Below are 15442 nucleotides of genomic sequence, written 5' to 3'. Positions count from 1 at the left end.
AATGTTATGCTGAAGACAGTGAGCTTTTGTCCCTGCATTTCAGCATCCTACTGGGATTAGTGTGCGTGCAGCATAGTGAACAACTTGGACAGTGGGGATATGCTGAAGTTCGCTGAAGTAAAACAGTGCAGAGTTGCCAGTGTTTACAGCTTCAAGTACAGGGTAGCAGAACTATGTTGTTGCTTTGGGGTTGCTTCTGTCTATCTTCCCGTTGAGCCCCTCGGTTAGTCTTGCTTCGCTTCTTCTTTAATTGGTAAAACCAAACTCAAAAATGCTAAAAATGCAAGAGCAGAAACCTCTTAATGCTCTATCTTCTTTCTGGCCCTAAATGTATATATTTAGGGCTGTAAGTTTTTCCAGTTGTTTTTAATTATGTGACTCAGGATCATCAAGCAGACTTCCAATAAAAAACCTTCCAGTCTTGGCAGGAAAGAGAGGGGACATTTTTGTCTGTGACCCAGTGTAGGATCGGGCACTTGTGAGGAAAGGGAATTTGGTCACTTCACCTCTGGAGTGTAAGGACTGGGATGTCAGAGTTCCTGGTCTATAATTCTGTTGTAACATTGGTGTGTGAGATGTAGTAGTAGTAGTAGTACACCTTGTGCGTGCACCCACACTTATGTATGTACTCAGAGTAGTTAACTGAGCTTGCCAGGAACCAAAATAACTGATTTTGCACCTATTGTTTTTGGTCAATGGAAACTCTAAACATTGTTACTCCAGAAAGGGCTATAAAATTTATCTGTGTCTGTGTAAAGCTTAAAAATTAGTGTGGCTTTGGTATAGATTTGGTGGTAGTATACAGTCCTAGCTATTACTGGTTATTATATAATTTACAATATGTGGATTTCGTTTTCTGGACTTCAGTGCATTGTATTTATGTACCCATAGAAATAGAACATTTTATGCTAATGTTAATCCGTATGGTTTATGCTGTTTCTTTTTAACATATGGAACATATGGTTTATGCTGTTCCTTATAAAATTGCTTATCTTGAGTAACTTTTACCTAATAAACGCACTTTAAGAATGTTGTCTTGCTTCCTTAACAGTTGTTTCGAGAAGTACGAATAATGAAGATACTGAATCATCCCAATATTGGTAGGAGTCCTGCATTTCTGCAAACATTTTTATTCTTATGCTGTTTATACTTTACTCTTTTGGCTTTATTTTGAGTATACTTCACAGCTATGCTTTTTTTTTCCTTAAAGTTTTTTGAGATAATAGGACAGTAAGTGTTCGTTGCCTTACCTACCTCATTGCCCCTGCTTGAAATAAGAGTTTTGGTGTGAGGAGATAAATTGTTCAGTCAAGGAAGACAGCATCACTGAGCACTCTGGTCCACTGAGGGCCCAAATTCCACTCTTTACACTGAAATCACGAGTTCCCTAGGTGAAACAAGCAAGACTCCGCTATTTCAGCCTAGGAAAGACTCCTACCGCCTGATATTTCCAGAAAATTAGAATTGCCAAGTATGTAATTTTCCCTTTCTGCTTTAGTTCTTTCACCTGCCCCACAGCTTCAGGGCCTTACTTTGTGATGACAATTCTTCTGGCTGAGGAGGGCTGGACAGTCTTGTTCCAGAGACACTTAATGCTCCTGAATCGGCCAGAGGGCTTGTTGCATACAAGGTATGGACAAGGCATACAAGTTCTTACATGCTAGGCACTCCCCTTTCATCCCTTGAATCGTCTGTTGCTTTTCCAGCATTCTCAGCTTCTGCTGTTTTTTGTGTTTTTGTGGGGGGTGGTGATGAGGTTGTGTTTGTTTTAAAAGGCTGGTTATTGGTTGGCACCTGAGGAGAGTCTGTCAGACTCCTAACAGTTCTGGTACCTATTCAGCTTTTAGTTGGTCAGCGTCTCAAGTTTCTAACTGGGAGCAGTTTACTAGTGGAACAGGGAAGGCTTGTATGATCTTGCAGAAGTCTGTCAAATCAAGCACTAATTCCAGCATGAACTTGTTTGTATAGTGTGCATAAACTTCTGAGGAAATTGTAAATTAATATGCTTTATTATCAACCCTGAAATTAATTTTGCTTTTTTTCCCCTCAAAAGAATGCTAACCTAAAGGATATAAAGTTTTCTTACAGTGCAGTGTTCTCACTGACAATAAATTATACTCACTTCATGAATAAGGCTTTTTTTTGTTTGCATTGTGCATTTGCTCCCTGCTGCAATCTCTCTCTCATTCATTTTTCTTGCAGTAAAATTATTTGAAGTTATTGAAACAGAAAAGACATTGTATTTGGTAATGGAATATGCCAGTGGGGGTAAGTGGATTCTTAATTCTGCTTTAAGGAGAAACTGAAATACAGAAAGCCATGCCGGTTGCATGCCTAGGAACAATTTAAGGATTTTATAATTAATGGGCTATTCCAGTTTGCCCTTCACAACGATCCTAGCAGACCTCCCAGGGCAAAATCTTTTTTGCTTGCATAATGTTCTGTAAAGTAGCCTGTTAGTTTTGTGCTGAAGGGTAGTTACTGATCTGAGGTTTACTGCAGAAAACTTGGTGCCTATTCTGGGTGAAAACTTGACTTGGTACTTATCTGCTATATTTAGGCAAGCACTAATCCTCATTTTACCTTGAAAATGCATGCTAAAGCTCTTGAAGAGGCAGGTCCAGGAAATGGAAATCAGGAACAAGAGAAACGTATCATAAAGCAGGATCATAAAAAGCATGATGGACAGTGGGTGCATGCTTGGGAAGCTGCTTATCATCTGAATGGGAATTGTTTGAATGGGCAGAGGGAGTCTAGGCTAGTGACGTTAGGAAAGGCTGTTGGTCACATAGTGCAAAGGTGAGGATCTGAAAGGAATTTGAGCAGCTTTGTTAGAAAGAGAACAATGAGGAAGAAAAAAGGAAGTAATACATACACTGTTAAGTGAGATGGCTAGAGATAAGTGAAACAAATCTGGTGTATAAGAAGTGGTTTGTTTCCTAGCTTATTTTATATCTGACAAATATTTTTCATGATCACTTTTTTTCTGTTTTGCAGTGTTTTTGAAATAAATTCATTTTGAAAAGTTGAGGAAGTCTTAGTGTTAAAGTTTCAATTTTTGTATTTCTTGACTTATACGTGTCTGAAAAAAGGCAATTAAATGCAAGCAGTAAAAAGGATTTTTTCCTGGCTGCTTCCATTTCTCTCTTCTCTGGAAAAGGGGAGGGTTTGTTTTCAAGCATTGCTTGATTGTGCTTGACAGTCAAAAATAAAACCTGGGCACTAGAACTGATGTTTTATCCTTCCCATGTTTAGGAGAAGTGTTTGACTACTTAGTTGCACATGGAAGAATGAAAGAGAAAGAGGCTCGTGCAAAATTCAGGCAGGTATGAAATTAACATTTACTCTTTCTTTTGTTTCTATTTATGGTATTTTTAGATAGACTTGAGTGTGTGCATACTTCTTTTGCTTAAAAAGAAGTTCATTGTTGTGGTAATGTTTATTAAAGCTGGAGTGGAAAAAATCCCTGAAGAGAAAAAATATCTGCTTCCTACGTAGTATCTAAAAATAGTAATAGACTGCTTTACATTCTTTTTAGTGGATGTTCCTAGGAGCCACATTTTTTTTTATTGTGACTCACTTGAGGCTTTAATTCTTTTCTGAATATTTTAGTATTTAACAGACATTTTAGCTAGAGGTGTTGATATTATTGCATGTATATTGCTGTATTATGTCACATTGTTTTGTATGACGGATATTCCATAACAGGTTTTTAGGTCCTTACTTTCAAACATTCTCATCCTAATCTTTTTCTTGAACTGTTTTTAGTGATTAAAACACTTTTTGTGAAAAGCTTTAAGAAAGAAATAAACAAAATTTAGTATTTTTTCAGAATTAAGGTATATGGTTTACATGTAAAGAACCTGCTTTTAACTTACTGTTTTGGACTTGTTTATATTTACATATATGTGTGTATATATATGCAAAAGATATGTATGAAAATGTGTAACAAACTATTCTGCTAACAATTTAATGCACAGGTATGCTGCTAATATTTTGGAGTATAAAATACAAGGTGGAATATACAGCTATTGTTTTTTTTGAAAAAGAGAATTTTGATTTCCCTTTATAGCTATTGGTATGGGGTGATCATTGTTTAAAATAGATGTTTCTCTTGTTACCTTGAGGAGTATATATAGAACTTTTTAGTAACAAAATGAGCTGCTCTTAGGGATTTTCCAGTCTTAATATTTGAACTGTAAAGAAACTTACACGAATATTTTCTAAAATGAAAGCTGTATGTATTAACTTTATTATGTTTTGCCGAATCGTATCAGGAGCTAAAATTACTTGCTGATACCTGAAAACTTATGCTGAGGTTGAGCTAACATATTTCACTGATCATCTTGTTTCAGATTGTATCTGCTGTGCAGTACTGTCACCAGAAATGCATAGTTCATCGTGATCTTAAGGTAGGCTGTTATTCATTCTTCATTTTACTGATTGACGGTGTAGACTTAATTTCATCCTATATACTTCTCCTTGCCATAGACTCTGAACATGTGAATGTTCTATCGCTTGTTTGTGTTTGATTCCTGATTTTCTAAAGCACAAATGTAATGTAGCTTGCCTGCTGAAACAGGCAATACAAGAATAGAACATGTGTTACTTTCATCCCAGTTTTGGCTCTAGGAGAAAAACATGTTCTCTAAAGTATTATACCTGCTGGCGTACAGATATCTACACATTGAAGCTGCAGAATTTCAATGACAGCAGTCAACACCACTTAATTAAAATATTTTCAATTAAAAAATATATCGCAAGGTATGTAGAACGTACATTTCTTAGTGATTAATAAGAACTATATTAGGTTTTTAATTGATTTGAACTTCTGGTTTGTACTTTATTGTTTAATTCAGGCCAAAAAATAAATTGAAGGTAAACCAAAATCACTGCTACTGCACGTGCAACCTAAGCCTTTAGTCTGAAGTTGTCTTCGTGCCAAACCTAGGTACTATAGGACTTGGACACAAAATCTTCACCCATTTAAAAGTTTGCTTGTACTCTTGCTTTAATGTCTCTGTTTAAAAAGAAAACACTGGTATACACTAGTATAGGTTGTGGAGTTTTTTTGTTAGTATATCTAAATAGTTGTGAAAGCTGAGCTTGAGTTATTCCTAAGTTTTTATTTCACCAGTATATTTTCTCTAACTTCCTTACAGTACACTGCAGTATGCTTTCAACCTCTTTCTTAGAAATCTCTTGTTGAGCTGTCTTCTCCTGCATGTGCATATGGTGCTGGCTAATGCATCCCTTTCTGCTGAGTCCTCCTTTCCCAGGACTGTTATTATGTGGTGTTGGAGGTACTATTGGATGGCCAGTGCTCTTGAGTGAGAATGGAAGGAAAGGGACAGATCTCATTGAAAGATTTTTTTTTAATTAATTAAAAAGAAACAAAAAAACAAACTACTCTTCTTGCATGGGGGTTTGGCATCTGCGAATGTTTTGTCAAGCTCTCTGGAGCTTGCTCCCACCACTGCTTTTGGGCTTTCTAGAAGACCGCACCTCGAGATTTGTTGGCTGAGCTGAAGAAGCCCCTTCCACTGGCGATCTCTTACTACTTGTGACTGAGGGTAGGAGGGAGGAGCCGGCCATCTCCTCACCCTTATGTGGCACTTGCTTGTTCTGCCCAGCTATGTAACTAACTCTTGCTGTATTTATTTAGCATCCTGCATCTTTCTTTTTCTCATAGAGACCATTACAGCCTTCATCCTTCATTCATTTCTTAGTTGCACAGCATGCATACACTTCTCTGCATAGCTCACAAGACTATAGAAAACTGCTCTGCAGTATTCACATGATATCCCTTTTACCATCTGTCCTAAGTGCTCTGCTGCTGTCTCCTTCCTTGTTGCAGAGCAGGCAGGCAGGCTCCAAAATAATTTCTTTGTTTGCTTTTCTCTCTCCACTTTCTCTTGGATGGAGTTATGCTAGACTCATTTGAAAAGTTTCAGCACTAGGTGTGATTAAGAGCTAGTCAGCCTAGCCAATGGAAAATACATTACCCAGAGTAAAAGGACTAAACGTATGGTTTTGAGGATGTGCTCTCACTTCCTCTCTCTTTTCCAAACATTGTGTGTCATCTCTGTCTCACTTAAAACTCTTTGCATGGAGCTGGAGAGAAGGAAGCGGCAACTTTAAAGTTACCTGCATTCACATCTGCTTCTGTTGCTTTTCTCCAAGTTACAGGCGTGGCTGACCAATTTACTTCATTAGCACCGTCAAGACTGAGGTCTAGCACCATGCTGGAGATTTGATAAGCTTTTTTTGGTCTTATAAGAGAAAGGGTAAACTCTTAAGAAATGTAAGCTACTTCAGACTAAAGTAGGAAGAAGCATAAGAAAATCTGCAATTTTGTCCAGCCTATTCTGGCAGAAGAGGAGCGCAAGGCCCCTTGCTACTTAACCTGTCTCCCTTCAGTTTGTTTCTGTGATACTAAACAGCTTGCGTAGAAAGTGCTATAACTGAACCCAGCTTTGCTCATACTGTGATGGACAAAGCTTATTGTGCCCTTTCAGTGTTAACGCTTTTGCTCTGAACATGTAACCAACAAGAGCATAGTCTTGTTATTTGGCATATTAATAAGGGTTCTTTTTGGTTGTTTTTGATGTTTTTGTTTAAGAAAGAAACCTAAAAGTGCAGGGTATTTGAGTAACAGAGTACTGTTGAACTAGGAGGGCTATTGTAATCGCAGAGCAGCTGCACTGACAGTAGTGTTTTCACCACAAGGAAAATGAAGTCTTTGTGCAGTAATGTAGAAGGCTGTCAAATCTGGAAAATAGCTTTGTGGGTCTGTCTGCAGGCATATCAGCTGGAACCAGCTGAGATTACAGGTCATGAATTGGCAAAATAAAATATTTTTCAGGAAAGTTGGTTGGAATTTAACCTTTTACAGGAATAAAATATAACCTGTTATGTTTCCCATCTATTGGCTTGATATGCTGGTAGTTGATTGTCTCCTTTTCTTTTTACTTTTAGCAAAGTAAGCAACAAATTGTCTGCTGCTTCGGTGATCCTAAACTAAGATATTTGCGGAATTTGTTTTCTTGTCTTTTGTTTGTTTGTTTTTCCCTTCTCTGAGTAGAAGGAAAGAACAGTTTTCCATCTGTTTCAAAGAGGGCTCAACTCTGAACACAGTATCCAATGAGAGATTTCCGTGTTTGCTATAAAGCTGATGTTTGGCAATTAAGAGAATCCTGTACTTTGGCTAATGTCTGTCCTCCTGTTGAGAGAGAAGGATTCTTGCACTTCTCAGTTACTGAGAAGTAATTGTGCTGTTGATATGTACATCTGGAGCCTGGACACATCAGGAGCCTGGATACAGTTAGATGAATAAACTTTATCCAGTTCTGCTGTGCACATTGCATTCTTGTATCTTAAGAAATGCACTTTATTCTTTTCCAGTAATGTATTATTATTTCTCTAACCACACTCTTTTTATCTTCTGATGTTAAGTATAAGATGCGGTTCACTGATTGTCCAGGTTCTTGAGTGATTGCATAGATGTATATGTGATGCATTCCATGCACATGGTGGTTGCTGAACAGCCATTAATATTATGAGATGTATAATACATGCATTTTTCATATGCAATGTAATAGAGTATTAAATACCTTGGTGATGTTATTGCTGAAGCAAACACTAGCAATAAAGGAGGGAGAATTTTTTTGGCATGGGATGCTAACTTAGGGCATGTGGTGTGAAGTGTTTCATCTTGCAAGCAGAAGAGATCTGTTTTTGAAGTCTTAAATACCTTTTATTATCTATCCCACCAAAATGGAAGATATCTGGGATTCAGTATATGCTCCTTGGTGTCAGAAGTTGGCTTTCAAAAGCTGAAATTGCTGTTCTGAGATGTCTATATGCTTCAGTCTTAAGCTGAACAGTTCTATTTTCCTGGGTAAATATAGCCAATTTTCAGTCTTAGCCATGTATTAAGGAGGATTAGTTCCTTTCTTTCCTCAAGAAAAATACAGAAAATGAAACGCTTTTGCATTTATTGATTAAATGATACACTGTAGTGTATTGATCTTATACCTAGCTTGTCCTTTTCCTCTTTCATTTTCCTCTTAGGCAGAAAACCTTCTACTTGATGCAGATATGAACATTAAGATTGCAGACTTTGGTTTTAGTAATGAATTTACAGTTGGTAATAAACTGGACACATTTTGTGGAAGCCCGCCTTATGCTGCTCCTGAACTTTTCCAAGGAAAGAAATACGATGGTCCTGAAGTAGACGTGTGGAGCCTTGGGGTGATTTTGTACACACTAGTAAGCGGATCATTGCCATTTGATGGTCAGAATCTAAAGGTAGGGTTACAATATGAAATCTTGACTTTCATTGTCTTTAAAATCTTCAATATCATTTGTAGGTTCATCTTTTAAAACTTTATTTTAAAGGAATTGAGGGAGCGAGTACTGAGGGGGAAGTACCGTATTCCGTTCTATATGTCCACAGACTGTGAAAATCTACTTAAGAAGCTACTAGTACTGAATCCAATAAAACGAGGCAGCTTGGAAGTAAGTAATTTCATCTTTAAGAAAAAAAGGTTTTGAGATTTAATAATGAGCAAAATGCAGTAATTGCTTAACATTTCTATATTTACTCATGATCGGTATTTCCTGTTTTAAGGGCTGAAAGTTTTATTTGTATTAACAAAACAAACAAACAAACAAAAAAGAAACTTAGGAAACATCCCAGAAACAACGCAGCTTGAATATAAAGGTGCCAGTTAAGGTGTCTAACCTTAATTGCAGCTGACTAAAGGCTGTCATTTAAGAGTGTTTCAAAGTGCAAACTGCTCACGCTTGTTTGGATCAGATAATAGACTCAAAATGTGGGGAAAACAGGACAAGATTGTAAATATCTTTATCTTTGAGGAGTTTTTCAGAAACAGAAAAACAGCACCCAGCCATACCATAAGCATTTTTGAAAATAACACCTACTTACCATAGAGATGAAAGTAGAGCAGGAGATAAATAGAATGCTTTTAAAATAGTATTTGCATGAGTTAATCACCAGCGACCTTTGTTTCTTCTTTCTGTGTAGTTGTGCAGCAGTGGATAGTGTTCCAGAGATTAAATCCCATTTAAGCAGCTTTATATTTGTTTTGGTGTGACTTCTGCTCCCTGGCATGGAAGCTACCTACCTGTTCAAGGAAGCGTACATTTACTGAGCTCTGTCTGCATGCAACTTGTTTGAAGCTGACACTGTTTTGTGACTTGATATAGTTTTAAATTGAAAATAATATGTATTGAAGAGAATAGAGTGGTGACTTCTGTTTGGATATTTATTAACTATGCTATACTTATTACCATCTAGAGGATGAAGTGATAAGAGCTAGGTCACTGCAAAACGGTGAATTTTTTTTCCCCATGTTGTTTTTCAGTTTTAGGAAACAAATTTTCCTTTTCTCAAACTCTTCTCTGGACTTCTAGCTGTTTCCTTTCAGCTCTAATTTCACTTTCATTCTAGATATTATGGTGTCTTCCAATTCTTTTAAACTTCCCTTTTATCCCTGGAGAGAAGTGTTGCATAGCAGCCTTACAGGAAACTATAGTTGTCAGATTGTATGGAAGAGAGTAAGTAAATGTTATGTGGCTCAAGGGTGTCTTGAGTCAGCACTAAAAGTAGTGATGATAATTGTCAGTGATCAGTACACCAATGCGAGGGGAAAAGATATCAGGAACTTGTTTTAAATGAGTGTTCGTGAAATCACATTTCTTAAAGTAGAAAGATATGGTATGTGGTTTAGAAAGAAATGGCTATTCCTTCTGTATAAGCACTTCTAAAAATACATAGAATGAAAGTATATATTTATTTTAAACTTTTGAGATAAAACAGGCAAGATTTTTATTAGCCTTGAAAGTCAAGGGAATCTTCATCAATAACATCTAGCTGGATGCAATACAGTTTGGGTTGATGATAGTCAGATCTTTAAATACCCTGACCAAGGCTGCTGTTCTGTAATCAGCTAACTAGAAGCCAAGCTGAATTTACATAGATGTAATATTGATCCCAGAAATTTCCAAATGCTTGTAAGAACCTGTTTCAACAGTTGCACAGTAACTCAGAGTGCCTGTGAGATCTTGTGCTTCAAAGACAGAAGATAGCAAGAAGATAATGTTTAAGAAATGTAAACCTAGAGTAGCTTACACCGAACTGTAGATCCATGTACCTGAGACATGAAATACAGTAAATGGGAATTGCTGGGTTTGCCTACTCAAGAAGGATGAAGAAAAGGAAGTAGGATTTGAGCAGTGTGATTGGTCATCCAAAAATCCCATTGTGATTCACTCTAGATTTAATTAACAGTATTTAAAAACAAATAAAAATTGCAGATCATGTAGTATTAGTCTGGGAGTCTATCACGTTGCCACAAGGCTACAAATAAATAACCAGAATCTGTCATCAAGTAAGCTTATGATATATGTACCAGAAATGCAATATAGCAATAAGCATTCACAGTCCCTTCCCTCCAGCCCCTTCAAAAGCCCCCAGATCAGTTCTGTCACAGGACTTTGAGCAAATCTTTGTCTTCTTGTCAGCAAAATGCTAACTGGCTCCAGTACAAAGTTCTGTATTGTACTTGTAAGGATACAGCTATTTGGGTCTGTAATTTGGCAGCAGCACTGCATACAAAGAATTTGGTTATATCAGTGGAAAATTGAGTCTTTTTGCTCTTTGTGAGAGATAACTTAATTCGGTGTTTGCAAGGCATATTTGGAGCCTGTGGGAAACTTCACTTGTTGGCACTTGTTTCTCTCTTCTGTCAGTCTGGTGAGTGCTATTAGCATCCGTCCCTGAAGAGGCATGTATGCCTGTTGCTGTAGGAGGAAAATTGTTTTTAGCTGTTCTTTTTTTTTTATTATTTTATTTTTTAATGAATATGTCCTTAAGGAGAAATTGTAGTGGTGGTTAGGCGTTCCAGTTGCTCAATGTTACAGGCATATGAAAGGTCCAGGCCACAGTAGGAAATTTTCCAAGGAATGCAGGAGAAATTTTTAAAGTAAATATCTGCATGGCATAGAGAGAGTTAAGAGGCATTTTCCCCTCCAGCTGAACTGTGAAAGTCTTTAGTTCAAGTGCAGTGAGAAGATGCATAAGAAAAACACAACCAGTTGGGACCAAAGTCTTGAAATGTATGACTCTGGGAAGTGTAGGCGTGCTTCTGAAATATTCCTTAGTTTCTAAAATCTCAAAATCTCACTTTGTTATTACTTGAAGAAATTATTTATTGTGATACAGTTTGTATTGTATTAACGTCCAGAGACCTTAACCAAGATTAGGGCATAAGTGTGTCAGTCCTAAACTAGCCAAGATTAAGAGACCAATAGAAGTGAAAGGAACAAAATGAAAAACTTGTATTTGTTGGAAGTGCAGTCTTCCCATAGTTTTTCTGATATTTCAGCTGGTTGCTTCTGTTGTAAATGGTAAACAAACAGTATAGGGAATGAATTAATGGGGGGGAAAAAAAAAGAACGTGAAAGATCAAAGGAGAAACTGTAAGATGTTAAGGGGGAAAAGGTGGGAGGGAAAGAGCAACACTCAAATTATTATGAATTTCAAGTTATCTTATTTCCCATCGGCTATCACAGATTTAATCAGGTACAGTAAATGGCATATTGAACTAATGCTTATTTCTTTACTTAGCAAATTATGAAGGATCGGTGGATGAATGTTGGCCACGAAGAAGAAGAATTAAAGCCATATACTGAGCCTGAACCAGACTTTAATGACACCAAGAGAATAGGTAAGACTTCTACAAGGATGTTACGCGTGACTTACATAGGCAATTTTATCTTGTAAGTCAAGCTAAACTCTTACACAGAATTTCAGATACAAGCTCATCATACAAGTAAAATGTTTTCTTTTTATTTAAATGAGAAACTTTATTACAATGCCTTCCTTATAGCTACTCTTGTGACTGAGCTGACATGAATCTACACGCACAGGAAAGAACAAATAAGATTACAGAATTCAAAAGGCAAAAGGAAACAGGCTTTGTTATGAGGGCAACAATTTTTATCAGCCATGGTCAGAGAAAGATACTTTGGCACTATAGCTGTCATGGTTTCTATTTGCCAGTGCTTTATTTTTTAAATTACATTTAATAATGTTGAGATTTTTCAAGAAGCAGCAAAAAAAAAAAAAAAAAAAAAACAGGGAGTTGTAGCCTTCTTGATTTTGCACAGCAAAGATGTTCAATGATTTGAATTTTAGTTACCTTTTACGTCATTAGTTTGTTGATTTTCGTTTGTTTATTTTTAATGTTCTTAAACCTGTCAGTAATCCCAAATGCTTAATTCTGCTAACATCCCTAGCTCTCTCTATTTCTAGACATTATGGTCACTATGGGTTTTTCAAGAGAAGAAATCCATGAATCTTTAGTAAACCAAAAGTACGATGAAGTCATGGCTACCTATTTGCTGCTGGGTAGAAAACCACCTGAAGTAAGTGCAACCTAATTTGCATCTTCTCTCTTGGCCTTAAAATCTGTCTGAATATTTGAATATTCTGATTGTCAATGATTTCATCAGCTGTTATGGAAAAATCTAAACGAAAATAGTAATTTGGAATTGGTAACTTTAGTAATGTGTTTACCTTGCTTTTAATATCTTCTTGGATATCTAGTTAATTCCCATATGAAGGAATAGTCTGAATATAGTATCTTGGCATTTGCTTCTAAATACGTTGAACTGCTTTTTAAGAAAGCTAGCTGTTAATCTGGAGTGGTGTGACTTTTGAGTGCCGAGCCTTTCTGTTATGTCATAGTTTACAGTTAAAATCTGAAATAGTTAAGAATATGACTAAATCACTTCTTTTTCTAAGTTGTGACAATCTTTTTTCTCAGAAACGTACTCATCCTTTCTCATTTACTTATTTAAAAAAAAATACATATAGCAGCAGTATATAATTTCAGTATAGCACTTAATACATATGCGATGGAAAATCATTTGGCTTTTTGGAACTAGAGGTATCTGCAGATCTTTTGGGACCACAGGTATTTTCAAGAAATCCAAGCTGAGACCAAGGGTTTCTTTTTTTTTTTGAAGGATTTTTTTTCCTGCTGCTTCATTGACCTTCCTTCATTTCTAAGATAGTGTAGTTCTGATATGAGTACATTTTTCCCACAACATCTGTGAACCGGAATTCCCTTGTGATGGCAGAGCATGGGGAGAATAGGTCTAAAATGATTTTGACTTTAACTGCGTAGAAGAAGAGATTTCTTTTCCACTGCTCTTACAATTTACGCTTCTTAGGTATCATCAAACCAGCGGCTGAGTTACGTACCTTATAAAGACATCTCAAAGGCTGTAAAGAATCCCTGAATCAATAATACTGGCTTTTTTAAGACACTGTGACTCAGTCCTACAAATTCTCTTTAAACTTTAAAAAAAAATAAAAATAAAAAAAAATGGGGGGGAGAGGGCAGGGGGAGCAATACTTTGGCTTAAGTTTTAAAACGACACAATTTTCGCTGCTGTCAAGATTCTTCTAATTTTATTTTGACCATTTATTAACTTCTTCACTTTAGATACGTTTTCTAAAATACATGAAACACTGAAGTGATAAAATTCATCTTGAAGAAAACTGAACTCCAAATACAATTTTAAATTTAAAAGATAACACTTTTGATTGGAACTCTTTGCCTTATTATGCTGTAAAAGTACTGGTAATGATGAATTCTGTTTATGCTTTGGAAAAATGTTTTTGTTGTAGTTTGAAGGAGGTGATTCCCTCTCCAGCAGCAACTTGGGTCAAAGGTCTCGTCCTAGCAGTGACCTCAACAACAGTTCTGTGCAGTCTCCTGCTCACTTGAAGGTCCAACGGAGTATATCGACTAATCAGAAACAACGGCGGTTCAGTGATCATGGTGGGGATGACATTCCAACAAGTAAAGTAACATACACAATTTAAGTCTGAATGTGCAGTGTTTTGTGAACCTGGCAGGTCCACCACTCTGTGCATTTGTTGTGTTCTTGTCATGCTCCGCTGTGATGCTTTTATCTGTATCAACGTTTCTGTGGTAAATCTAGGTCAATGTAATCTATGGATTTAATTTTTTTGGATTTGTTACTTGTTTGACTCACTAAATAAGAGCTTGAGGATGTTTCCTGTTTAGTAGGTAGTGGCAAAGTATTGATCTGAACAAACTCAAACTTGAAAACCACTATGTTTAGCAGTACATTTGGAGTTGGGGCCAAATTGTTTGTTACCCAAAGACAACAATTTGCCCAAGCGTTCAGGAAACATTTTCAGATGAAAGTGGTTACATCAAAAATGAGCGCATTATATATAAAACATTAAATGAAGGATTTCTATCTCAGAGAGAGAACTGTCAGATACTAGAAACATTTTTAAGTTGTTTGGCCCTTCTCTCTGCCTAATTTATATCGTTCTAATTTTTCCATTATTTTCCCTCCATGTTAGTGTGGCGTTTTTTCAAAAAAAAAAAATAGAAAAGTAAAATAACCAATATTGTGGAAGAGATCATCAGCTGATGTGAAAGTATTAATACAAAATAGAAGTTTCCTCTAATTTCTCTTTAAAAATAATATTGCAGAAATTGCATAGGTTTAAGGTTGAGAATAAAAATTCTATTCTAAGTTTTACATATTGATATGAAATGTGAACTAATTCTGAACTGCACATCAGTAATGTAGAGAGATTGGATATAAAGAAATTAGACTGTCAAAGCTCAGTTTAATAGGTTGGCATATGTTCTGAGTTTGCAGTCATGGTTGTTCAGATAGTCTAAATATAATCCCCTAAATAAAAAAAAAAAAAAAAAACTATTTTGGGCAAGAGATTATTTTTAGGTATTATTAATCTTGTTTTTCTTTGGCAGTTGGTCCGTCAATTCCTCCTGCTGTGTCATACACAAAAAGGGCTCAGGCAAACAGTGTGGAAAGCGAACAGAAAGAAGACTGGGACAAAGATGTGTCACGCAAACTTAGCAGCACTACAGTGGGATCCAAAGGAGAGATGGCTGCAAGTCCGCTTGTGGGTCCAGAAAGAAAGAAATCAACCACAGTTCCCAGTGTGAGTGTGTGCACGTTTGGTTTGTTGTATTTATTTTTCTCTGTTTAAACAGAATCTGCAGCATAATGTTACTATAGACATAATGGTTACTGAATAAGCTACTAAGCCTATTTCTGGTAACTTCTGGCAGACAGAAGTAGGCTACAGTGAATGTGTTTTAAAATAAACCTTTCCCTTCCCCCCCCCACAACTTTTTCTAACACTAACATAACAGCAAGCATGAGAACGTCTGGATTTGGGTAAAATGAAGGTCTGTCAAGACAAACAGTGAATATTTGGGAAAATAATGTAAGATCAGAGCCAATATTGAGTGTTCCTGGTTTCTAATGCTTGTGTTTTCCACAAGGATGTCAAAGAACTTTCTGAATTGGAGATTTCATCTGAATGATCGTTTGT

At 36.5% G+C, this 15442-nt stretch overlaps 1 protein-coding gene across 8 annotated transcripts in view; it reads left to right on the top strand.

Annotated features, from left to right (window-relative positions):
• Positions 1-15442, top strand: part of MARK1 (microtubule affinity regulating kinase 1) — a 58155-nt gene that overhangs the window by 29939 nt on the left and 12774 nt on the right. For 5 of the 8 annotated variants that reach the window (XM_040551534.1, XM_040551532.1, XM_040551527.1 and 2 more), the window contains exons 4-13: positions 1052-1100; positions 2203-2268; positions 3256-3326; positions 4356-4412; positions 8074-8310; positions 8401-8520; positions 11654-11753; positions 12341-12453; positions 13724-13898; positions 14853-15046. In XM_040551534.1, the coding sequence (XP_040407468.1) occupies positions 1052-1100; positions 2203-2268; positions 3256-3326; positions 4356-4412; positions 8074-8310; positions 8401-8520; positions 11654-11753; positions 12341-12453; positions 13724-13898; positions 14853-15046 (1182 nt within the window). The remainder of the gene's footprint in view (positions 1-1051; positions 1101-2202; positions 2269-3255; positions 3327-4355; positions 4413-8073; positions 8311-8400; positions 8521-11653; positions 11754-12340; positions 12454-13723; positions 13899-14852; positions 15047-15442) is intronic. The other 3 variants (XM_040551533.1, XM_040551530.1, XM_040551531.1) reach the window with 1 other exon arrangement.

Source organism: Cygnus olor, chromosome 3 (assembly GCF_009769625.2).
Source record: "Cygnus olor isolate bCygOlo1 chromosome 3, bCygOlo1.pri.v2, whole genome shotgun sequence".
Classification (NCBI taxonomy): Eukaryota; Metazoa; Chordata; class Aves; order Anseriformes; family Anatidae; genus Cygnus; species Cygnus olor.
This window is presented reverse-complemented; position numbering and strand designations above follow the sequence as displayed.